At 30.1% G+C, this 27,441-nt stretch overlaps 1 protein-coding gene across 3 annotated transcripts in view; it reads left to right on the top strand.

The window, feature by feature from the left end:
* LOC145268344 (lysine-specific demethylase 2B-like) overlaps positions 1-27,441 on the top strand; it is a 221,407-nt gene that overhangs the window by 183,120 nt on the left and 10,846 nt on the right. For all 3 annotated transcript variants that reach the window (XM_080123854.1, XM_080123852.1, XM_080123855.1), the window contains exons 3-15: positions 1,709-1,787; positions 2,834-2,880; positions 5,043-5,215; positions 6,928-7,034; positions 8,448-8,541; positions 8,648-8,801; positions 9,430-9,545; positions 10,507-11,142; positions 13,102-13,182; positions 14,177-14,401; positions 16,423-16,668; positions 17,974-18,336; positions 19,930-20,130. In XM_080123854.1, the coding sequence (XP_079979980.1) occupies positions 1,709-1,787; positions 2,834-2,880; positions 5,043-5,215; positions 6,928-7,034; positions 8,448-8,541; positions 8,648-8,801; positions 9,430-9,545; positions 10,507-11,142; positions 13,102-13,182; positions 14,177-14,401; positions 16,423-16,668; positions 17,974-18,336; positions 19,930-20,130 (2,522 nt within the window). The remainder of the gene's footprint in view (positions 1-1,708; positions 1,788-2,833; positions 2,881-5,042; positions 5,216-6,927; positions 7,035-8,447; positions 8,542-8,647; positions 8,802-9,429; positions 9,546-10,506; positions 11,143-13,101; positions 13,183-14,176; positions 14,402-16,422; positions 16,669-17,973; positions 18,337-19,929; positions 20,131-27,441) is intronic.

A 27,441-nucleotide genomic window follows, 5' to 3' on the forward strand; every position in this document is an offset into this window, starting at 1 on the left:
CACTCGTTCCTTTTGGATTCCAAAAATCATAAATTGATCAAGTAATTTTTTTTATTAATTAAAAAGGTCAAATTTTATAAGTAATCGAGGGTGTTTTAAATAAAGGGAGACAACTCCATTCAAACTACCAAGCTCAAAAATCAACATTGTAACGGATACAATTTACTAATCATTAAAAAAATGAATATATATTATAAAAGATTTATGTGATCAATTTGTGATATATGGAATATGACATGTTCAGTGATGGATATATACATCATAAAGATTTTTCTGTATTCTTTTTTTTAATTAGGTTGAATTCAGGACAAAAACCAAAAATATTTTTAAAGGTTTAATAAATCTTGGCAATAATTCAGAATAAGGTTTTATTTTTATTTATTTTTTTTACAGAAAATTTGAATTTCTAACATGATATTATCATCGGTTTTAGTGTTCATCTTGACTTTAATATAATGTAAAGTATTATTTTAAAATAAGGAACTAGAAAAAAATCTCGGTAAGCAAAAAAAAAAATATGCAGATTGAGTGAAAATGAAATATTTAACCTATTGGTGACGGTTATTAGTTGTACATTTTTTTTTTTTTTTTTTAAACATTTGTCAAACATACAACACCGAACCTTTACACCAGGTGAAATAACACTACCTTGAGTCTATTATTTATAAGCCTACCAGGATACTATACAAAATCTGAAACAAGCACTTGAAAAAATTCTAAAAATGCAAATCTATGCAGGTTAATTAGATTATATTTTTAAAAAATTTGGTAAAAGTTATATGTTATATAATTATTTTATTTTTTTTACATAGGAATCACAACTTATCAAAGCCTGGAGGCCACTCGAGGATAAGTTACTGAGTGTACAGTAGTTAATGGGATAATATAGTAATTGTTAGTAGTGGAAATTTGATAAATTAGATTACTTAAGGGGACGATTCATCAAAAATTTGTTTACGTTGGACTTGAAGACAACCAAATTATAATCAGTTGGAAAACAGTTTATTTATGTTGTACGTTTTTTTTTTCCTTCTGTTAACCATATTCTACTATTGCAAATTTTCTATTTTAACATACGAGTTTAAAGATTTTCTTTATAAATGAATAAGTAATAAAAATTTTGGCATTCTAGCATGTTCCTCAAGTCGTTTCATTGTTGCATTGCTTCCCGTGTTTTCTAGTAGATGATGATTTGGCGTCCTTGACAAAATATCTTCCAACAGATATGTATTATAATATAATATCAATATTATTTATTATTTTTTTATTAACATTTTATATAAAAATAATTGGAACAATGTGACCAATTCTTATTTTTATTAAAAAAATGTGTAATATTTATTTCTTGTAATTGTTAAATTTCTTTTTATGTGAAACATTCTTAAAAGTAAATAGTTTTTTACAGAAAAATCATTCTTACACCAAACTACTATTACTAATAATAATACTAATAATTCGTCTAAGAATGTGATAGATTTCTTCAGTTAAAATATCTGTTGGAAGATGTTTCGTCGGGGACAGCAAGTCATCTATCACTGTTTAGAAAACAGGAAGTAATGCCACAGTCAGAATATGCTGGAATGCGACAATTTCTCTTGATATTTTATACCATAATGTCACCTTCTTTAATTACCCCTAAACCCCGTTCCCCTAATAATAATAATAATAATAAAATTTGTTTTCTATTTTTTAATTTGTTTTGTTTCAGAATTCAATATGAAATTCTTCCAAGAAAATGGCCTTGAACGACCAATTGTCTTCTTTGAGAAAACTGGCCTTGGAATGAGGTAAGTAAATATGTTAGCGAATAGAAATAGCACTCACCCTAAGTGGGTTGAACCTGCTTCCTCCCAACGTGGAAGTTTCATGGGAATATTAAATTCATAATTGGCCTCAAATAACTTGCATAACCCCATCAGGGAAAATGACAATGTAACACTTTTGCATTTCTTGCAGGGATGTGTTGACCTACTCATATTCCTAAATGGTCACTCATCTGGTACTGACCAGGCTCAATATTGCTTAACTTTGGTGACCTAATGAGAACCAGTGTATCAATGTGATGATACTGTATCTCTATATATAAAAGCGAAAATGTGTGTGTGTATGTATGTTCGCTTTTTGTGTATGTCCAAGAAAGGCTTTTTACCAAGAAGCGGTTGGTCAGCTCACAACTTAAAACTTTTTATATCACATATAAATCATATCTCAGAGTTAACAACGGAAGTCGCCTGTCTTATTTAATTTGCTCGACTTCGGGAAAATAAATATTCAACATTTTTCGCTCGCCACATGTGGATTAGGCTTTTTCGTATAATAAAAGCGACACTAATTATGGCGGTATTTTTCCGGTCGTGATCGCCGGAAATGTCTGAAAGCAATCAGCTTTGATCAATGTGGAAATATTTTTCTTGTATCAGACAATTGCTATTCAATTTGGACACGGGGAGCTCCCCCTCCTCCCCCGGAACATCTTGGAAAAATAAAAAAAGCGTTCAAAGTTGACCTCATTAAGTCATTAAAACATGCACCTGTCAATTCTAAGTAATTAAATAAATTCAAACGTGTTTCCGTTAGTATGTCGCGGTGGCCCAGTGGTTAACGTTGCACTTTTTTTTTTTTTTTTTTTTTTTTTTTTTTCACTTTAATTTCCAACTTTGCCTCAAGGATTCGGGTTTGATCCTCATACTCACCTACCAAAACTTTTTTTAATTATGTTTTTTAGACCCTTTAGAAACGCGTGTGAAAGTATTTTTTAGTATTAGTTTTAAATTTTATAAAATTTTGTTTACTTTTTGTCTCCAAATTTGACATGTCCTCATTTATATTTCAGAGTCCCGAGTGAAAACTTCCAAGTCAGTGATGTCAAGCAATGTGTTGGTATGTGAAAACAAAACATGTTATCTTTAGCAGCCATTATCGAATCTGTCGAAAAAAAGCTTTGCCTTATTAAAAAATTATCTATACTGAGTCTTTTTACTTTCATCCTCTCTTCACCAGATTATTATCCATATAAGTTACTGCATCATCTATATAATACAATAGCGTGGGTGTTATTCTGCATATCACGGTTATAGTTTTTTTTCCAGAGTGACTGGTTTAATTGTTAGGACCTTACATTTCTTGTAATAAATAATTTTACCAAGATTCTTGGTAAATTTTTGGTTTCAGTTTCAGTTATAGCTGATCGCACTAGAGTCAACTTTTTCTATAGATAATTTTACCAAGAATTCTTCATAAGTTTTGGTTTTGATTATAGTTGAAGGAACAAGATATATATATATATATATTTCTTTATAAGTTTTGGTTTCAGTTTCGATTCAAGTTGATGCACCCAAGTCATATGGATATACTTTTTATTTTTGAAATCACAACTTTGATATATAATAATTGATAGAAAATTGACTCTATTTTACAACTGGGCTACGCTGGGCGCCCCTGCGAGTTTTCATTGATATCCTTGGGGAAAGGTATGAATCCATATCTCCCTTCTTCAGCTATGAATTAAATCGGATAGACTATCCTCTCAAACCTTTCTCTGATTATCACAGCATTATTTCTAGTTGTCTTGAACTTCTCGTCACAGAGCAACGTTGCTGCTATGTGTTGGAACGTGCACAATGCAATGTTTTGATGTCAGTTGTTTAATACTCTGATTGTTTACTGTTTATGCCCTTTGGTTTGGCATTTGTAAATACTTAATTTCCCTCACTGTTTGTGTTAATTACTGATAGCCTGGAGATAGAATACAAGCCATGGGCGACTCTTTGATTGGGTTCGAATCTCCCGACTGGCAGTAATTATCATCCCCTGCACTGAAAAGAATGTATGTTCAAAACATATTTATTTATAAAAGTATCATTGTTATATAGTAGTCCATGTTAAGAATGTATTCGTATGATAAAAATCCAATTACATTTTCTTGTTTTTATTCGTTCTTTTATTATTAACGATGGAGTTGACATATACTAATGAAAAACTGGTCAATATTCTTAGTATAGCAGGTGTGGCCAAACTGAACTTCATGTCAATCCTGGCAACGCTGGGTATCCATGCTAATATATACACACACACACACACACAAACACATGAAGGTGATTTTGAGGTCCATAAGTTTAGCTAGCATTCAAGTTTATAGGCAAAAATTCAGTATTATATTTTACTGCCTTCCTCTCCAAAGAAAAAAAAAAATACCTAGATTTCTCTAAACAGAAAAGACAAAACAAAATGTAATTACATTAATTACTAATTAAGGACATTTGGGGGATACAATGGCATGGAAAATCCATTTCTGGTCTTCTTTTTGTTGAATTCTGTACAGTTTTTTTTTTTTCTTTTTTTTTTTTTTTTTTTTTTCAAAATTGTTACTTTCTAGAATTTTGTGGAGAATCTTAGTGATGTTAGAGATGAACATGGCAAGAGATTCCATGAGGATATTTTAGTGATGAAGAAATGTTTTAGATGAAACCTGGCACGTTGGCAGATTGTTGCTAGAATATAACAAGGAAGGATGGCACTCAACACAAGAGGGTTAAAAGAACAAATGTTGTTTAAACTGACAATTCTGTTTTTTTTTGTTTTTTTTTCATTCATAACCAATAATAACCTATGATTTATTGTAAATAAAAATGGTGCCTAATCGCAAGAAATAAAGGTCAGATTTAGAATCAGGATATTTTTCTTACACCGAAATAGTTCTTATATGGCATGTGCTTTTTTAATTTAATTTTTTTATAAACAGAGGCATCCCCACTTATCAAGGCCAAGAGGCCACTCGAGGATAAGGGTTAAAGAGTGTATGTACAGTAGACAATTGGACAATAAAGTAATCGTTAGTAATGGAAATTTGGTAAATTTGTTAACTTATATGTAACGGCTCATCAAAAACTTGTTTACGTTAGACTTGAAGACAACCATAAATCTGAAATTTATTGCATACTGTTATAAAATCTTCTAACAAAAAAAAAAAAAAAAAATCATTTCACTTCAGAATATTGTTTTTTAACTGAGTTTAGAATTAAAAACATGGTTTATATTTCTAGGGAGCCGACGTCCTTTGGATGTGATGGACGCCAACACTCAGCGTGGACTGGAAATGACAATGAAAGAATGGGTAAAATATTATGAAAACACCGAAAGAGAGAAGTTACTAAATGTCATCAGTTTGGAATTCAGCCACACCAAACTTGAAAATTATGTAGAATCCCCTACTGTTGTAAGTTATCTCGTTTTTAATCTGTTAATATACTTTTAGCAGTTTCATATTTTTTTTTTTTTTTTTTTTAAATATTTTTATTTAAAAAAGAAATTGTTTTTTCTATGTTGATAAATAGATCTTTTTAGATAAATTATTATGTATATTAAAGTTGGAAGGTGTACAAAAATAAAGATGATTAAACTAAAAAAAAAAAAAAATTAAGACTGTCCATTATATAAGAAGGTAAATATCCTTAGATTTCATTACCACAGAGAAAACTCAGGTCAAAATTGAAACGCAACAGTAAACTGGGAATTGAATAAAGGGTTCTGTCATTTGTGTTTTTTTTTGTTTGTTTTTTTTTTTTTTTAATTCATTCTTCACTGTTTCTGTATGGTTGACATCTAAATGGGTGATCATCTGGGAAATGCTGTATGTGAAATATTGTCCTCGTGTGAACATGCACGATACTGCATGTGTAGTGTGACTGCATAGATGCATGTCATGAACGGCAGACCTGTAATAGGGGAAATATTAATATTTAGATACATGAAAAGACTATCCAAGAAATTGACTCGCATCTTTAGATAATTTCTTCTGTGATACAAGCATTCATGCTGAGAGATCAAACCACTTAAAAGATTAAAGAAGTAATTTTGACTCCAAATAGTAAACGCCTTGGTCATAAGTTGTTATTCCTAGTGATAAAACAGCCCATCATTTCCAAATGGTCTTGTTGTGTGGCCTACTTTAAATGATACAAATATTTACTTATATTATAAGTGGCACTTTCTCTGTATGTCTGACCATGTTTTCAACTGTAAACATTCACAAGTGGGGTGCATGCTATAAATTACACGGCTGCAATGGGGGAAATATGTAGCTAAATAACCCCCCCCCCCTCCCTTGCATCTTTGAAATATCTTCTAATACAAGGGTTTATGTTGAGAAACCAGGAGACTTAAAATATTACAGAATTAATGTCCACTGCAAATAATAAACAGCCTATTCAATAAGTTTTTATGTTCAGTGATAAAACAGCCCATTATTTTCAAGTGATCATTTACCTCAAATGACATCATTGCTACCAGTGTATTGTCCGATGTCTGTTTTCAAAATCTGCCTTGACTGTTCTTCAGGGATATGAATTCCGCTTTTTTGAATTCAGAAAAAAAATTTTTTTCTCTTTCAAATTATTTATTCTCTCCTCAAAAGAAACCCTGACTTTTTTTTTTTTAAATCACTGGAGTTTAAATCCAATATTTTTGTTAACTCACACTTGGAAAATTAGTAGCTGGAAAAATCATCTCAATTTCAGTAAGTTTTTGCCATTGGCTACTCGCATTTTTCATTTGTGATTTATAGATGAGTGACAATTTCAGAATACTAAGTGATGTACCTATTTACTATGCCTCCCCACGGGACAGAGTTAGACACCAGGGTCGTTTTTGATGTATGTGAAATGTTGCCCTAATCTGCAAACACAATATACTTAATCGTCTTGTCCGTTTATTGTGACACTGACCAATGATGATTGATTGAATTCAAACTAAAACTGTATCCGAGCAAATTATGTGACAATAAAGGGAATGTGCACACATTCTAAATATGAATGATTAAAATCATTTTATTAAAATTTGTTGATTTGCACAATTTTCTTGTTTCTCCATTTATATTCATTTTTTTTTTTTTTTTTTTTTAAAATACTAACATTTTAATTTCTTGTTCAGGTACGTCAGACTGATTGGGTTGACACTGTGTGGCCAAGAATATACAAAAGATGCCAGACAGAATCTACCAATATTATAGAAAAAATGAAATATCCCAAAGTACAAAAGTAAGTATTTGTAGTCTTCTATTATTATCTATTACCAAACGAGATTTAGTAGCAGTCTCTCCAAAGCCGAATCTATACTGTTATTTCTATTAATTGCACTATGTTTTAATCGTATATTATTTCACACTAATGTACTATGCTCAAATTTCTTTTGGGGTAGGGGCAGTATTGTATCTGTTTTATTAGCATGATAGCATCCTCCCAAGGATTACTTTCTCTTTTTTTTAGGCAGAATTAATGGTGGTGGAAGTGTGTGATATATTAGCAAATGTGATCAATCGTTGCATATTTTTTTGCTAGTTTCTATAATGTATACAAAAAAAAAGCTTATAAAAATCTGTTTGTACCTATTTACTATGCCTCCCCACGGGACAGAGTTAGACACCAGGGTCGTTTTTTAACGTGGAGAAAAGGTACAAAAATAAAAATTGTCTCAGTCGTGAAGGATTTCTCCTCCACCGAAAGAGAACAAGAAATAGAAGTGCAGCATCTGAAGAACAGATACTACACTTTGATCTTGTCCCGAAGGAACTCATTTAGACCATTCTTGTAATGACCTGATCCCTATTTATTATGATGTAATGCTGGTTTAGTGCAGTTCTAGGAGGTCCATCCTCCTAGGTTTTGCCTTCTCTCTTTGAGAAGTTTATTGCTAATCACCTGGGGTGCCCCTACCAAGAAATGCTGACAGGGCTACCTAGGCACTTTTTGTGAGTTAAGAGTGCCACTCCTCGAGGACACTGGCTTCTCAATCCCACTTTCTGACCTTGGTGTCACAATTCTTGCAGTGGGAGAAAATTACCCCCCCCCTCTCTCTCTCTCTCTCTCTCTCAAAAATCAACTGTTGTTTTATGTGCTAACTAAATAAAAATCGTCATTTCTGTGTATATATGTTAGATATACATTTTTTTTCATCATTTTAGTAATTTTTTAAAAATAAGATTTTAAAAGTTATATTTCATGTTTGATTTCATTTAATAGTAATTATTGTTAAGCTCCTTACATTAAGTGGCTTCATTCCTTGTCTGGAGCGATTTCTAAAAAAAATTTTAAATGTAGTGACAATAAAAAATGTGCGCGTGCACACACACATATTATTTCTCTTAGTCTGTTCATTCCACACTACTGGGCCGATCTGGCTAAAACTTTGTATGGATCTTTATTCAGCTGGAGTGAACCATGGTATATATTCGATGCACAGCTAGATTAATAAAAATTGATATGGGTTAGTGTTTAATGCAAAAACTAGCACAAATTTAACCATATTCAACCATCAATTTGGCATAACGCACTTGTTCTAAATTCTGTAACTTTTGCCCACTTTTTATGGGCTTAAAAGTCTAGTTTTATTAATATAGATTTAATTTAATTCATATTTGTACCTTTTATTTATTTATTCATTTATTTCCACAGATACTGCTTGATGAGTGTTGCTGGCTGTTTTACAGATTTCCATGTTGATTTTGGTGGTACCTCTGTATGGTACCATATTCTACACGGGCAAAAGGTAAAAAAAAACAAACTTATGTCTTATTTAGAATGCAATTCCCTTTTTATGTAGACATATCTAATCTTTATAAATTTTTAACAAAATTTTTCTTTTGTTATTCAAGGTTTTCTGGTTGATTCCTCCGACTGAAGTGAACATAGAGTTGTATGTGAACTGGGTTTTATCTGGAAAACAAGGTGACATATTCCTTGGGGATCAAGTGGAAAGTTGTCAAAGAATTGTTCTTGAAGAAGGATATACTTTTGTTATTCCATCAGGTAATTTAAGTTAGATTCAAAGCAGATTAAATTTGGGAAACAAATTTTTTTTTATTTATTTTTTTTTTTTTTATTTATTTATTTTTTTTTGTGATCATAAGAATTTCGTCAAATCTCATTTTTGTTTCTGTTTGTCATTCTACTTCTATTCTACATAAATTTGGATCAATTAGATTTTAAAGACAACTAAGTTTTGGCATATGTTTCTATCAGAACACAATTTTTTATTTTGTTTTCTTAAAAAAAAAATTGCTTTGTTTTGGGTTCTGTTTCAAATAAATTTAATTTCAAACTCATTTAAAACAATGAAGTTTCATTTTCTCTTGAAATTTGAACACAAATGCTAAATATTATTCCAGGAAAGTTACCCTTGCGACTGATATCATATATAGATAAATAGAATATAAATAGATGGTGCATCTATTGTACAAAGTTGGATTAACTTGAAATAGAATGTTTTGATTTTAACGTTAATTTGAAAAATCTGTCAAGCTTTTACATGTATGCATTTCGTTAATTATAAGGAAGAATGTAATGAACAAATCAAAGTTTCAAACTTTTTAAAAAGATTGAAACTTTAATTTTCGGTTAGTCAAAACATTTGATTTGTTTTTATCTCTTCTTCCAGGATGGATTCATGCTGTCTATACACCAAAAGATTCCCTTGTGTTTGGTGGAAATTTTCTTCATAGTTTCAATATAAAAGAACAATTAACTGTATGTGAAATAGAAGAAAAGACTCATGTAAGTAAAAATATCTGTAAACGGGTCTCTGTGTCTTTTAGTATTTTTTTTTTTTCTTTACTTTGTGAAAACCTTCCAACCGAGAATTTTCTCTTGTTGCCACCAAAGCCAACCGTCTAGGCCAGAAGTCTCCAAACTATGGTCCACGAATCATATCTGGCCAGCCAAAGCCCCCCCCCCCCCCCCCCAAAAAAAAAACAAGCTTTGGAGACCCCTCGGGGTCTAGACCATTGTTGAGATGGCCTTTTCCCTGTTGGTTGAGGTATGGCTTTGGTCTTTTGCGTTTCTAAGAGATTACATTCTTCAAGGTTTTTTTTTTTTTTTTTGTTGAAAAAGGGGTAAGTTCATTGCCAATCGCCTGGGGCACCTTTATTGGGGAATGCAGTTTTTACTGTCTAGAGTATTCTTCCTCCAAGGTACTGGCTCTTTAAATCCCACTTTTTCGACTCATGTGTCACATCATCCTGCCATGAGAGGGAGGTAAATATTGTAATCAGATTTTAAAAAAAAAAATAAATTAAAAAAAAAAAAGCTGATTTTCTGCTAAATCTCTAAAGCTTCTTATTTATTTGATTGGATTTTATTTCTCTTTTTTCGTTTTATCTTTTCCTTTGCTGTTGTGTTTTCTATTTCCTCTCTCTGTATTATCTTGCTTTCCCTTTCCCAATTTATGCCAGACTGTAAACATGATATTAACCTGAATATGATGATAAAAACTACATGTAATCCCTTTTATTTGTATATAATAAATGACTGATAGAATTAAGTGTTGTGTTCTAAAGAAATTAAGAGTAGATAACTTTTTGTCTTTTTTTAAATGCACCCAAATATCTCAAAAACAGGATCTGTCTGCCAATGTTTAAGCTTTAAATTTAACATTTTCTAGCATCTGTTACATTTATCATGCCTTCTCATTTTATTATTTGATTATATTACTTAAATGTTTGTTTTTCGTTGATAGGTTCCTCAAAAATTCCGCTATCCTTTCTTCACCGAGATCTCTTGGTATGTGCTTGATCGTTATCTAGCTTGCTTAACTGGCAAATCCTTCTTACTAAAATCAACCATTGAAACAGAAAAGGATGAGGATTCTGAACTTGATGATTCCCGGCCTCCTTCAAGAGATCCTGAGGATTATGCAGACAGAAATCAGAATCGCTTGGATGATAAAGATCCAAAATCTTCACAGCACAAACTTTCTAAAAGCATCACAATTGAGCTGACACGGATTGACGAGAAAAACCTCCCACGTGCCAGCAGCGACGAAGAAACTCCTACAAGTAAAGGTAGTCGTTCTAGAAGACCTGATAGTAGTGACAGAGCGAAAGAAATGAAAAGGTCTCGATCACCTGCCAGTGTTGATGACAGGAGTGAAACTGAAGAAATTCTTGGGGAGAAAGACACCAAGGAAGATATTTTAAAGGATGGATCGCTTGACGGTGGGATTAAATTTGTCCCAAAGAAGAACCTACATTTGACTAAAATTGAACTAAAAGGCCTCGAGAGATTGGTTCTTTGGTTGGAATCTCTACCACCTGCAAAGAAGAACGTGCCAAAAGACATATCAGAACCAGAGTCTTTAATTAAAGAGGTTAAGGTAAGATGTTTTGCTTTTTTTTTTATGTAAAGTAACAATTTTGTTGAAAATTTTTAAAGTGTGAAATGCTCACTCCTGTAAAAAATGACTAAGAAGTTTTCCGTTTTTCTTTTTTCTTTTCTGTTCCTTTTTTTTCATTCTTTTTTCTTTTTTTGTTCCTTTTCTTTTTTCTTTTTCCTTTTCTTTTTTCTTTTTCCTTTTCTTTTTTCTTTTTCCTTTTCTTTTTTCCTTGTTCTTTCTGTTTTCCTTGTTCTTTCTGTTTTCCTTGTTCTTTCTGTTTTCCTTGTTCTTTCTGTTTTCCTTGTTCTTTCTGTTTTCCTTGTTCTTTCTGTTTTCCTTGTTCTTTCTGTTTTCCTTGTTCTTTCTTTTTTATCTTGTCCCTCTTTTTTATCTTGTCCCTCTTTTTTATCTTGTCCCTCTTTTTTATCTTGTCCCTCTTTTTTATCTTGTCCCTCTTTTTTATCTTGTCCCTCTTTTTTTATCTTGTCCCTCTTTTTTATCTTGTCCCTCTTTTTTATCTTGTCCCTCTTTTTTATCTTGTCCCTCTTTTTTATCTTGTCCCTCTTTTCTTTCTTTTTTATCTTGTCCCTCTTTTCTTTCTTTTTTATCTTGTCCCTCTTTTCTTTCTTTTTTATCTTGTCCCTCTTTTCTTTCTTTTTTATCTTGTCCCTCTTTTCTTTCTTTTTTATCTTGTCCCTCTTTTCTTTCTTTTTTATCTTGTCCCTCTTTTCTTTCTTTTTTATCTTGTCCCTCTTTTCTTTCTTTTTTATCTTGTCCCTCTTTTCTTTCTGTTTTCCTTTCTTTTTTCCTTGTTACTTTTTTTCCTTGTTTTTTTTTTCTTTTTTTCCATGTGGTCTTCGTCAGTGCTGTAACAAACGGTTTTCTTTTCCAAATAAAGTTATCATGCAATTAAAAATTAGTTGCTTATTTCGAATTACTCTTAGTAAAAAAAAAAATCTTTATGATTTAAGTACGCGTCAGAGAATGAAGATGTCATATTTATTCCAAAAATCACGTAATTGATATAATAGTTTTTTTTTTAACTAAGAAAATAAAAAATTGTATTTTTTTCTTGCGATTTTAATACTAAATGTATCCATTATGATGCTGATTTTGATCTTGTTCGAATTGAGTTGTCTTCCTCTTATTTGTACATCATGGCCAATCTAATCAGTCTATCTCGTTTAGTCATAGAATTTGATTTTCTTAGTTAAAAAAAGTACTTGATCAATTTACATAATTTTTGCAATATGTCATCGTTTTGTGACGAGTACGTACATCATAAATATTTTTCTGTATTTTTGTTTTCCAATAAATATAATTCTAAATAAACACCAAAAATTATAGTGTGCACCTATGCAACCCATTATAATAAACATGCATCATTGTGCATGTTTATATATAAAGCCTTTACATTCAGACGATGTTATGAAGCTTGATAAGATGACTGTACAGGGACACTAAAAGGGGATATCAGTTGTTTCTTGAAATTGAAAGGGGGGTTATTCATACATACATACACAAATATTTTGTGTGTGGGGGACAATTAATTGGAATCGAAAAAATCAACACTTTTTGGGGTATTGGAATTGGAAAAATTGTGCCTCTTTTTTGATGTCAAAAATGTTTGTTTTTTTTTGCTTAAAACTTAATTTTCCATTGCTGATTGATTTCGAACTACCAGTAAGACTAAAATCTCCCCTCCATATGTGTTTTTACATTTATAAATATATGTACATACTACATTTATTTTTATGGTAGTCTGAAAATAAATAAAAAACAAAAATATTGGAATTGTCACGTCACTAATATGTCTCCTGCTCTCTTCATATATATATATATATAGAGAGAGAGAGTGTATATCTATAAGAAGTAATCTTGCGTATGAGGTAGACCAAAAATGAATTTTCATTTATAAAATCTATATTCATTTTTAACATCGTCTTGATTCGTTTTCAGCAATTATTGATTGATCACCAGGATGATGACCCAATGATGGCTGTCACAGGAGAACCGATTTTACAATGGCCACCATCAAAAGTGAGTTTTCATATTCATTTTTAAGCATTGTGCATTTAATGATTGACTTTAAAAAAAAATTTATATGCAACTAACATTGTGAACCAGTATTGCTACATCCCATTTCTTTTAAAATGATATACAAAGATAGTGCTAAATGTAAAGCCTCAACTAAAAAGGTTGAAGTGCTATGAAGACGGGTGCGATACCATTAATACGAGCACCATTTTGTGCTCTAGAGTTTATTGATCCCCCGACAAAGGAGAGATTGGACCTAATAAGTCACTCCCATTTGTTTGCACTTTTCTCAATAGCAATGCCTTAGTTTTTTTTTTTTTTTTTTTTTTTAAATTTTGCAAAAACATTAGTCATGATGATAATAATTTTTACCAGAACAGATTTTCCAGGATAACTCTGTTTCCCCCCTCTAGGGTAAAATTGCCCCCAAATCGTTCATTTAGTCGCATTTGTCTCAATAATCACGCCTTGAATTTTTGTGAAATTTTGCACAAATTTTGCATGGTGAAAGTAACTTTTTCACTCGTGGAGGGGACCCTGCACACTTGACTTGTTTTTCTACATGGTCACCACCATTCTCAATGCACTTTTAGTCGGGAATTCACTGACGCATTTGTTTTTGACGTCATTCTTCTCCTGGCCGGATTTCTGGCAGCATTGTCTCTATTTCCTTGAATCCCCCTGAGGGCATGAGAATTAAACAAGTTTTGTTTTTAATGTGAGGAAAATCTAGCTCTCCTAAAAAGGTACACTCTTGATTAGGTAAAATTAAAATTTCCTCAGTCTAGAAAAATTTCTTTACTGATCTGACAGAAAAGATGAAATGTGTCAGAACAGATACTACACTTTGCTCAACCTATCTCTTATTCTGTCTCTTTCTGACCGGTTTAAAGATGTATAACTTGTATGTATGTATATTTACATATGGATGAGCTTTGTATATCATGAAACTGTTATTTTAACCAAACTAAAATGTACTTTTAATTTTTATTTTTAGAAACTAAAGCCCAAATTAAAGATGGGTCATCATAAGGGAAAGTTAAGTGGGAAAAATGCTGCTGCCCAGGCAGCATCTAATATAAGACGTCGACGGACAAGATGTAAGAAATGTGAACCTTGCACCCGTCAAGAATGTGCAGAATGTCACTTTTGTAAAGACATGAAAAAATTTGGTGGCCCTGGTCGTATGAAGCAATCTTGCATTAGTCGACAATGTATGGCGGTAAGTATCTATTACTTATGCTTTTTTTTCTTTCTCTTTATAAAGTTTTTGTTTAGTTTACATTTCAGTATCTACATATTTGTATTACTTATTAGATCCAAAATAATCTATATATTACTAACTCATTTTATTTACTTAGTTTTTCCTGGGAGAAAGGTGTAGAGAAACATTAAACTACTGGCATGTATATAATTGAACCAAAAATTAGTTAACATTGGTTTAATCTATTTATAAAATTACTGAATCTAAACAGCTTGAACTTGGAGTCTTTAAGTTAAATGACTTTCTATTTAGTAGGTTAAAGGTTTTCAAAGTCTTTCCGTTTTTAAAACCGTCACAAAAGTAATTTGTTTTATTTTACTGTTTTTGTAACTATTAACAAGATTTCCAAAGAAATGCAAATTACATTTGGTGGGTTTAATTTCAAAACAATTTAAAAAAAAAAAAAAAAAAAAAAAGATTCCATTTTCTTTTTATGCTGTTGCATTTTTTTCAGGTGTTTGTTTACATTGGTGATTGTTTAAACCAACACATTTCAGGTGAAAACATTATGTATTTACATGTCATGGCAAAATTAGTACAAACTCTAAAAATTATGAAAAATGATCTTGTAGATGATATGCTACATGTATTTTAGATAGAAAATCGTCCACATTGTTGTTCACTAAAAGATTGTTTAAAAATGGCAGGCCCTTAAGTCAAGGGTTTATCTCCACTGTTTGTTATAATGAATTGGTCGCACAACTCTTACACATTGAAACATCCGATAAAACTCGATATAAAAAGTGATATTCTTTTCTGATGGTTGAAGGTTCAATTCTCAGTGTGGGCGACTGAAAAATACAATTGCGAATTACTTAGGACTTCTATCCAGTCATGGCTGACGGAACAAGAGCATGCTACCACCGCGAAGTAAATAAAGGGTTCTGCTTGAAATTCCGTCCAAATTCCTGAGTTTAACAAGATACACCTAAAGAAGATCGGAGGTTATATCGATCGAAACGTTATGAAAATCACACTCAAGATGAGAACAGCAGTCAGATAAATCCAAATAATATGAATAACCAATCCTCATCTCAAAAATTCAGAAACTTCATAAAACTCGATAAGTTAATAAATTATATTTTTACTTATAGCTACTGGATAATTTTTCATAATTTTTGAAAATTTATACTAATTTCGCTATGGCTTGTAAGTACGTAATATTTACACCTGAAATGCGTTGGTTTAAAAGATCACCAGTGTAAATAAGCATTAATTTTCAGTTAATAGATTATTTAAAAAGATAAATTAACATTCACATGAAGTTGTGTAACTTTATTACTATAGCGATTTTATTTATTTATATATATATATATATATATATATATATATATACACGCAAGTAAAATCTGTGACTTACTTGTAGTTTCATTAAATACTTTTACATGCAAAATCCGATCCTGCATTTTGCTAATTCCTGCCCTCTGATGAGAAGGAGAGTATTTCTTCGAAACTCCGCGGATTAAGGACTATCCACTTATCTTGTGCTTCCTTTTTAAAATTAAATATGTTTATAACTCTTTTTCAAGATGTCTTTTAACATGTTTTATTAATCATTTGTTCATATATATGTATATACTTAATTGGCTGAAAAATGTCATGCTCACTGTTTGTTTATAAACAAGCGGTTAGAGCACTGTAAAAGTAGTGGAAAAATGTTTGTTTAAATAGACATTTGGCAGGATAATTTATGGGCACTGCTCCCATGGGTTGATCGGTAGAACTGCTGATTGTCGCGATGGTTCTAGGTTCAATCTTCGGCTTGGGAGAGGTGCTAGTCTAGCAGCACTCATGAGTTATGATACAACGAAACAGGACTGTATGTCGATGACTACAAATATATATATATATATATATATATAGATATTTATTTTTCTAATAAATATAAGTTTAATGCTATAAACGAAAAATGTTTCATTCTGTTTTTGGAAACAAAGAAATTACAAAAGTTAAATCTTATTTTATTTTTCTCTTTGCAGCCTGTTTTACCTTTATCCGCATCTTGCATGATTTGTGGTAAAGATGGAGCTGCTGACAAGGGAGAGAACACTGAAGAATCTGTTAGTGCACTGATGGAATGTGGTATCTGTTGGGAAATTGTCCACCCAAATTGCTTTAAGCAGAAACATGAAAACATTGAAGGTGATGGCGTTGTTAATGAAGATCTCCCAAATAGCTGGGAGTGTCCGAAATGTTGCCAAGATGGAAAACGAGGACAAATAAAGGTAACTTATAAGATTTTTACTGTTTTTTTAATTTATCATTTGGATTTTTTTTTCCTTTCGTATTTTTTGTTTACCCAAGATACTTTGAAAGAAGATTTGAAAACTTGACCAACAGAGCATTTATCATCTTTAAAGGTCTAAATGTTTTTAGATGAGGGCTAATTGTTTATATTACTTGTATTGATTGGACTATTGTTCTCATCTTGAGTATTATTTGTGCAACGTTTCGGTTGGTTTGTCCTTTGGCTCAAGCATGTAGGTTGTTGTTTGGAAAAGAAAGAAAAGTTACTGGCTCTGTAGATATTTTTGTATTCTGTAAGTTAATCATGAATTTCTCATTTCAAATTTTTTTTTTTTTTTTTTTTTTTAATGTAATCTTCAATAATGGCAAAAAATAACCAGGAGCAGTTTTGGTGTTTGTTTAGAATTACAGTTGATTAAATAAAAAACAAAAATATAGAAAAATCTTTATTATGTACATACTTGTCTCAGAACAAAAATGTCACATTCCAAAAATCATGTAAATTGGTCGAGTAGTTTTTTTTGGGTTTTTTTTTTTAATTAAGAAAATCAAATTTTACAATTTTTGATGGTTAAAGTTTTCTTTTTAATACAAAGAAAATCTAGTCAAATTAACTCACTTCCTCATAGAATTTTATTTTCTTAATTAAAAAAAAAAAACTAAAAAAGATTTACATGATTTTTGGAATATACCATGTTTTTTTCTGTGATGGGTATATACATCACAAAGATTTTTCTCCATTTTTTTGTTAAACTAAATATGCATCAGTCTTTTATTATGTAGTCTTCGACATCTGAGAATGATTTTGAAAACTTTAAATTTCTAGTTTATAGAGAAAAATCAAGTATTATGATGAATTTGTTTTCTTAGAAAAAAAAAATACTTTATCAACTGCAACACTGTTGTATTAGGTGTATTAAATTTCAGAAAGTATTTTATGTGTAATTCGTCCTTCCTTCTATCTCTCCCTCCCTTCTATCTTTGAATTACCCCCTTCCTCTCCCCCTTTTTCCTATTCATTGTCCCCTTCTTCCTCCTCCTCATCATCCCCCTTCTTCCTTCTCCTCATTGTCCCCTTCTCTTCTTTCCCTTCTTTCTCCCCCCCCCCGCCCCCGAGAAGCTGAGCTAAGTAATATTCTAAATAAGGTGTAGCTAAATATGTTACAATACCAATAAACATAAATGAAAGTTTTGTCAGTTTAAATGCTATTTTTGAAAATCTGACAAGATAATATTGTGTTAAATTTTCTGCGTTAAATCATGTTTTTTTTCTCTTGTTCCAGCCAAGAGTAATTAAAAGTCAACCTAAACCAAAAGCAATTGAAAGCAGACATTCTTCAACAAGCAGCGAAGATTTTCAACCAGAGGCATCACTCCCTGTCAGTGTGAAGCAAGAGCCTCCACCATTATTTGAAGGAAAGAGAGTTACCGCTAAAGAAAGTAATACAAACATTGTTCCCGCTTCTAATAACTCAAATATGATCAACACCAAGGAGAGTCCTGTTATACCAAAAGCTCTTATTAATGAGGAAGTACCGTGTCTGCCAAAAATAGAAGAACTTCCCGAACATGAAAATCCGAAGAGAAAACTGGAAACAAAAATGACACATGTAAAAGTTGAAGAAAAACCCGTTGCTTTTAAAAAGGTATTTATACAAATTAAAATCTGTCAAATTTATCTATATCTCCCACTGTCATCAGCATCGCCATCATATTCAATTTAACATCCATTTTAGATGTTGGCATATATGCTGGATTGCTTTTAGAAATTCACTCTGAAATTAAACTATCTCTGGCCAGGTCTTTATCCATGTTACTCTTAAGTCTATCCTTATCACATAATCTAAAGAGTTTTCAAGCAATAATAATAAATAATAAATTTAACTTTATGCTTTATTACTTTTTTATAATACAATTGATAGATCGATCTTTTTAAAATATAGTTTTAAGTAAAAACAATATTACGTACTTACTTGTCATGTCGAAAAAAGTAATATATCCAAAAATTACGAAAATTCATATAGAAAATTATTTCTAGTTAAAAGTAATTTTTATGGAAAATTGGGTAAAATTGCATTTTTCTTATGTTATAGACAGTAGAAGTCTACATGCAGGGGACATAACTCCAAAACAAATATTTTAGATTACTTGCTCATGGCTGCAATATCTATATCGATAGATTTTTTTTTTTTTTTTTACTAAAAACACAATAGCAGTTTTACTCAAATGAATTTTCATAATTTTTGGATATATTACTATTTTTGACAAAATTAAGTATGTAGTATTGTTTTTGCTTAAAATGATTCGTTGAATATAGCTTAACAAGCATACTACATTCTGTTTAACATAAATTGTTCCCAAATCAAATTATGCTATCCTGTTGTCAAAAACATTACGAATTTTATATAATTACATTTCAAAATGTGATATTCTATTGATTTGAATTGTTGAGAATTATTTTTATGGTCAAAAGACAAGAATATTCATCATTTTAAAAAGAAATGAAATTGCTACATTTTTGAATAAATAAATATATATTTTCGTCCATTTATTTAAAGAATGATTAACTGGCAATGATGATTATTTTTACGGAAGAAGTAATTTCTTAATAATATCAGCCTTGATAAACCTTTATTATTTTAAAAGTAATATTATTAATTGATAATTATTAAGAGTTATTATTCACAGTAAGTTATACAAATTGATGGAATTTCCATGGGCCATGCTAGTCTATGATAAAGCGCTATCTCAAAGTATATTGAGCACTGTTTTCTACACATTTTGTAATCTTCATTCATTACATTTTGCGAATTGTAAAACTTGTATGACAATTTAATAATTAATTCATCATTTTTATAACATTTTAACTTAATGATGTTCAAAGTGATTTCTTTTCTGTTTTATTTATTTCCTTTAAATTAACACTTGATTTTTTTCAACGGAAATTGGTTGATGATTGATGTAAAGATGAATTTCTGATTCATTTAAAAAAAAAAAATTTTTTTATAACGTTTAATAATGCCAAACATTGCTGTTTTAAAAAAAAAATTTTTATAACGTTTAATAATGCCAAACATTGCTATTTTTTTAAAAAAATTTTTTATAATGTTTAATAATGCCAAACATTGCTGTTTTTTTTTTTTTTAAATTTTTTTATAACGTTTAATAATGCCAAACATTATTGCTGTTTTTTTTTGTTTTTTTTTTAAATTTTTACAATTAATGCTTGATCTTTTCAGCGGAAATTGACTAATGGCCGGCGTAAAGGTGAATCTTCTGAACTTGGTGGCTCATTTGTGACAAGATCTGTGCGTAGAGTAAAGAAATCCTCGCAGATGTCCCGACCTGATGTGATGTCCACCGCTGTGTCCATTTCCTCCGATGATACCACAGTTGCCAGTGAAGCCACTTCTCCTATAAGCAAGAGGCCTAAGCGTGAGGTAGTTACTCCCCGCAGATATCTTGACTAGATTTGAATATAGGATTGTGTGTGTGTGTGCGTGTGTGAACATGTTAACAAAACTCATTAAGTCATTAAAAAAAGAAGAAAATATACATAATTTTTTTTTAACATCAGATCAATATCTACACTAGAGTGTTGGTGGTATTGATGATTTTGAACTGGTTTTGCAACAGTCTGGCTCTTCACTTTCAAGCTAATTTTACAATTCAAAATTGTTCCCATACATCTCACACCAACTACAAAATTAAATAATATATTTACTGTAAAAAGGAAATAAAATGCATAAAATTATCGGTAAAGTTTTGCTATAGCACCTGTCTTCATTTCATATAGAGATCGATTTATTTTATTTTTTTATAAATTTTTATTTTTTTATTTTAAAAAATTTTTAGTTTTACTTTTTATTTTAGCCAAAAACAATTGTGATTTGAACTAATTTTTAACTTAAAAAAAAAAACAAAAACAAAAAAACAATTATTTTAGATGTTTAGTATGCAGTGTAGTTTGCTAATTTACTGAATTTTTTTTTTTTTCATAGTGAAATTTGTTATGGGGAGGGGGGTGGTTGACATTAAATTTAAGCAGTGAAATGAACCCTCACTTAGAAAATTAAACAAAAGATTTTACAAATTTTTAAGTTACTTTAAAGTGGTTTGAAAATAAACAGTTCAAATCAGACACATGCACACAAAAACACCCAAAACGTTAATTTTTTATTTTATTTTTTATTTTAATATGAAATGAAGGCTTGTGTAAATACATACATCAAATGGGTTTGTATTACTGTACACACAGATTCGAAAAGTTGTCAAAAAACAAATATATAACAAATAAATGTTACCAAAGGCAAGATAAGTTACTTTTCTACCTAACTGTATACATTTTTTGTGTTTTTCTTCAATGTAACATGTTTATTAAGCTCGAAAAGCATACAGTGTTTACCGATGTATTGGAAAATTCAAAATGGCGCCCGACTCTCTCTTTAACACGGTAAGTTCAGGAAAAGGTGTTATAAATAATAAACTAGACAAAATACTGTTAGAAATTTGCTCAATATATGTTACCGTGACGTAAGTTGATATATATTCGGTGTTTTTTTAATAGTATTTTGTCTAGTTTATTATTTATAACACCTTTTCCCAAACTTACCATGTTAAAGTGTCGGGCGCCATTTTGAATTTTCCAATACATCGGTAAACACTGCATGTTTTTAGAGCTGAATAAACATGTTACATTGAATAAAAACACGAAAATTATATCCAGTTAGGTAGAAAAGTAACTTATCTTGCCTTTGATAACATTTATTTGTTATATATTTGTTTTTTGACAACTTTTTCGAATCTGTGTACAGTAATACAAACCCCATCAAATTATTTCAAAGTTTTGGATTTGCAAAAATTGTTTGCTCTTATTCGAAAACAAAATATTTTTATACTCCAGAAATCGGTTATAACAAATCAATGATAAATGTATGAAACTCATCTTTGTATATTTTTTAAAACCGTGTAGATAAGTTTAATGTAGTGTTTCTTGTTGTTTTTTTTTCATCCTTCTGCTATTATCCACCTTGGCTTTTCATCTGTTCATAATTTTATGAAAGATCTATGAGAATGTAATAAGGCCATGTTTGCTGGCAGGAAACGGAGCCAATTCTACAGTGAAAAAGAAATGTCAACTCTTGAAAATTAGCGATAATCAGAATTTTTATTCGAAAGTTAAAGTTGACAAGTTAGGAAATTTTTTTTATATAGTTTTTATTTCTAATAAAAAAAAAAAAGTTTAATTTCATTCACAACCAGTAGATTGTTGCCCGTATAAAAATAACTTTACTAATGAAAGGAAAAAGAGCTACAAAATTTCTAATTAGAAAACATGTTGAAAAAGAGGTTTTATTTAGAGTTCGACAATAAAAAATACATACAAATCTTTATGATTTTAAATACCCTTCACGGAATGAAAATGTCATATTCCGAATGTCACAAATTAATCAAGTAACTTTTTTTCTTAATTAAGAAAATCAAATTTTACGATTTTTAGTCATTAATAATTTTTGGCAGCCAATTTTAATAGTTAAGGGGGAAGACAACTTAATTTGAACTATTGAGGTCAAAATCAAACTCGTAATAAATACAATTTAGAAATGCTAAAAATCATGACTTTTTATATGAAAAACCCTACTTGATCAATTTATGTGGTTTTTGGAATGAGATTTTCATTCCGTGATATTTTTCTATATTATTTTTTTTTAATTAAATGTAATTCTCAATAAGCACTATATACATATATATATATATATATATAAATGATATAAATAAAATAATTATGTTATCAAAGAGTAAATCTTTAACAAAGCAAAACTTATCAAGATAAAGAAAAGCTCAGCACTATCAACGGGAACAAAAACAATAATATTAAATGAAAGATGAGGAATAAGTTATAAATTTATTGTATCATTAGAACAATAAGGAAAATTTATGGAGAAATTTAAGAAAAAAACTTCTTTAGGCCATGTCATTTTGAAGCGAAATGCTTCTCATCAGCTTCAAAATTCTATGGCTGAAAGAGTTTTATTTTTTTTTATTTCTCAACTTTTCCTTATTGTTCTGGTGATATAATAAAGTTTTATATAACTCGTCTTATATAACTATATTCCTCGTCTTTCATATATAGTGGGGCAGATTGCTGAAACAATCTTTCACTTGGTGCTTGTATCACTAAGTGAAAGATTCTTATGGAATATGGAGATAACCTGCCCCACTAATATATAAACAATTTCTATCGATCCAGTAATGGGCAAATTTATAAATTATTTTTTACTTAGTTTCTTTAATTTTTATTCATCTATTTAAATAAATATGTTTCTGTATTATATAAGAAAAGAAAATAGCGTCCTTGATGTTTGAAATGCTGAAATCTCACCACATTATTTTATTTCTGATTTTTATGTTTATCTATTTTCTCTTTAATTTAAAAATGTAGCTTATACACGTAATTTCTAAACTCCTCTGGAGAACAAAATTGTACACAAGGTCAGTTTTTAATATCGAAGATCCAGTTCTAGCAAAAAGGGAACCCCGAATGGGGGGAAGGGTAAATTCTTTCAAACTAGGAGGATTACAACCCCAAGAACGGAACAGATATTACATTTGTATTGTTCTGTATTTTTCACATTTAATGGTCAGAGGGATTTCTTTTCTTCTGAGGGCAGAACAGATTCTATACTTTGATCTTAATGTATTTTGGTTTAAATATTCTAGGAGTCATATGGATAGACAAACAAATGCTCTTTGTCATGACCAAAGTTTTTATGACAAGTTCAAAAAGCAACTTGAACTTAGCAATGCAAGTCTACCTCAGCTGACACTTAAGCATTAATTTTTTAATTAAAAAAAAAAAAATATTTTTTTGTAGTTTTAGCTTATCTGCAATGTTTGTGGCTATCAAAAACGTTGCTTGTATTTCAGTTAAGTCTTTATTGTTTTAATAGGCAGATTTACATTTAGGATTACCATAAGAAAGGCAGGTTTTAAACTATTAGGCCCAATTAATAATTTCAGTATTTTAAAACTTAAGGTAGACAAAAAGAATTTTTTTTTTTTTTTAAATCATACTTAAAAAAAAAAAGAAGACCTACATGAGAATTTTATCTTTTTTCTTCTTTTATTCTTAGTAGCTCTTCTGAGAATATTGGTTATCTTTGTTTTAAGAGCACAATTGAAACGTAATACTCGATTCTGATATCAAAATTCTAGCCCCAATTTGCTTTTGACCCATTAGTTTAAAGGCTCCAAAATATTCAAATTTCCTATGGTCACAAAGATCTCATCAGCATTGCCATCTTGTATTATATGAAGGGTAGTAGTTTGTATGTCTAGCTAAAACTTCAAATGTACACAACAAACCCCGACAAAGTTTAATCAGCATAACACTGGAAAAATAGTATCTAAAAATTTAGAAAAAAAAAAAAAAAAAAAATTCATCCTTTGAGGGTCAAATGGTCATTTGTATCATTTAATATTATCATGAATGAAACCCGATTTTTTAATACAACCCAGGAAATAAGTCAGCATTTTTTTTTTTTTTTTTTTTTTTTTTTCAAATTTCTAAATCTGGATTTTATTTATTGTTTCTCAGCTATTGCCATTTCTCTACAAAGGAAGAGGGTAGAAGAAACTTAGTTTTAGTAGTGCTCTGAAGGCATCCTTAATTTATTTTACACCTTCAGTAGCGCTCTGAAGGCTTCCTTTCACTTCTTACATGAAATCAAAAAGGAATTTTTTTTGTGGGGGAGTGGTGAAAGGACTTAACACTATTTCATGTTTTATGACCCAGGGCAACACTGGTTTTCTTATGTAGAAAAGAAAAGTGAAACAAAAATTTCAGACACAATGTAAACATGAGAAATTCAAATTTGATTTTTAAAAGTGTAAAATGTTGATTTGAAAGTAATTTCTGGCTAAGATGAAGGTTTATAGGTAAAGTTCAAGTATTATGGTTCATTTGTGCTCCTAGACGAAAGAAAAACAATAATTCCTGGAGAAATCATTAATCTAGAAAAACAAAAAAATAACAATCATTTCTTTTTTCTCTAAAACTCAGTAATTAAATTAAAATTTTATTTTTTTACAAAACGTTATATTATAAATTTCCCCCCAAATTTGATGGATATAATCTCCAATTGTGCTGTTGCTAAATCTACAATGTAATCTTCAAGGTAATATCTATTTTTGTGGATTCATATGCATTTATTGCTCACAAGCTGTACCTTTTATTGCCTTACACACATTTTAATTTTTTTTAAGCTTCTAACAGCACATTAAAATTATTTACTTGTTTATAAAGAAACTGGAATGCATTGTGGTAGATTTACTTTCATGATTAAAGTGTATATATATATTTTTTGAAAGTATTAAAAAAATTGAATACTTGATACTAATCCATCATTTAATCTATATAAATAAAAGAGGTGTGTGCCTGTGTGAAAATATTTAACCGATAAACTCTTCAACTACTGATCATGTCACAATGAAATTAACAGGAAATAGTAATCATATACCAATGATTGTTTATAACAATTAAAAATATTTGTTTGGATGGATGCATAAGGCATACAGAAACATGTCAGCAAGTTAAAATGGAAAATCTTCATTTCAACTTGGCGGCGTGTTTCTATTACTTTTGGTCATGTGCAAATTCATTCATAGCTTGAAGTGGTTTAATTTTAAATCCTTCTTATCTGTCTTAGCTCAAATGGTAGAGAACACAGCTAGAGTGCTAAATGTATTCGTTTTGATTCTAGCTGATGGCAAACAAGTCATTTTTTTTTTTTTTTATAACTTTTGAAATCAGTTCTATATATCAGGTACAATATTATATTCAATAGAGAATTGGCTCTGTAATAATAAATAGGAAATTTGCATGAATTAAAATATATTTAAGCATATTTTACAACCAGGCAAGGATGGCTGCCTTCTGCTAGAGTTAGAATATAAATATTAATGTCTAAATCACATGAAGACAAGAATATACAGATACACATAAACTCATGAAGTTGTATTGAAAACCAATATAGATTATATAAGGTTAAACGATAATTCAATTCTAATATTTGATTTTAGCAAGCATGAGGATTTCCTATAAAAAGTCTTTATTTAGAAACTGATTTGGTGGTGGATTTATATTGGCTTCAGTTTTTTAAATATTTTCATTCTTAATCATTTGTTTTTTGAATAAGTTTTTTTTTTCTTTCTTATGCTTTTGTTGGTTAGTATTTTGTGAGATAGGAAGATGGGGGTGATTGATATATTTATTTAAAAGAGAAAAAAAAACTCATTTAATTTAATTCCCAAGCTTATTTTGATTATGGACGTCCTTGCCCTTTTAGAGCTATTTTATCATCTGTGAGTGTGTGCATGTATGTATGTTTAAAAATCACTAATGTTTCTAGATTAGTAAAATTCATAAGCTAAAATTCTTGATAATTTCATAAGCACACATCTAATAAACAAAATAAAAAAAAAATACCAAACACTTAGCTCTATTTGGACCCTGGTTGCAAATCGCTCATTTAATGATGTAACTATCATTCATTCGTCGTCTTCTATTCATTAGCTCTATTTGGACCCTGGTTGCAAATCGCTCATTTAATTATGTAACTATCATTCATTCGTCGTCTTCTATTCATTTAATATCATTTTTCCTTTGTTCAAGGATCAGATATTTTCTCATATTATGCAAGCTTCCTCACCAGTCCTTATGGTTTGGTGGGTCAGTTATCTCTGAATTCCACTCTACATGGTCTTGTCTAATTATTTTGCTTCCAATTTTTCCTTGCTCATCCTGCCATTTTAGACATTCATACTTCTGCAACAGTTTATCCAGGCGGATGAATTATTCATATGACCATACCACTGTAATCAATTCATCTTAAGGATAAATAACCTCTACATATTATGCTTCCAGCAAATCCTCTCCCCTATTCTTTATTTACTTTCTCATGGAGATTCTTTTTCGTTGCTGAACTTATTTATTTTTTTTGCATGTACTTACTGGATTCACTTTATGCTCTTTATTTAAAGTATATATTTAATTCATATTTCAAATCCTATAAGATTAGCATAAATAAGATGTTAAATATCTTCGGCTTTTGTGTTACCATTGTTAATAAAAACAATTTACAGTTTTTGGGTGCTTGTGTACAGTGGTGATCTTTTAAACCAACACATTTCAGGTGAAAACATTACGGACTTCTGTGCCATGTCAAAATTAGTATAAATTTTAAAAGTATGAAAAATGATCCAGTAGAAAAATAATTACAAGTAAAAATAGAATTTATTGAGTTTTATCATATGTTTTAATGTGGAAGAGTTGTGCCACCAATTCAGTATGACAGAAAAGGGAGATAACCCTTGTCTTAAGGTTTCACAATCTTTTATCAAACAATTCTGGGTGTTTTTCTTTTTTTTATTAAAGAATACATCTAGCATCTCTTCTATGGGATCATTTTTCTGAATTTATACAAATTTTGACATGATACGTAAGTACATAATGTTTTCACCTGAAACGTGTTGCTTTATGAGATTACACAAGCACTGTGATTTTGTGATGGTTCATTATTACTTTTTACTACTTATAATAAGATAACAATAATCATTATTATTATTGTTGAGAAATGTAATAATTTTCTATTATTCCACTACCACCACACACTTCTCTCTTTCTAAATAAACACCTGATTTGGTTCTTATGCAGAATTCAACCTAACAAAACAAAAATGCAGAAAAAATCT

Source organism: Euprymna scolopes, chromosome 43 (genome assembly GCF_053919585.1).
Source record: "Euprymna scolopes isolate OS-2025 chromosome 43, ASM5391958v1, whole genome shotgun sequence".
Classification (NCBI taxonomy): Eukaryota; Metazoa; Mollusca; class Cephalopoda; order Sepiida; family Sepiolidae; genus Euprymna; species Euprymna scolopes.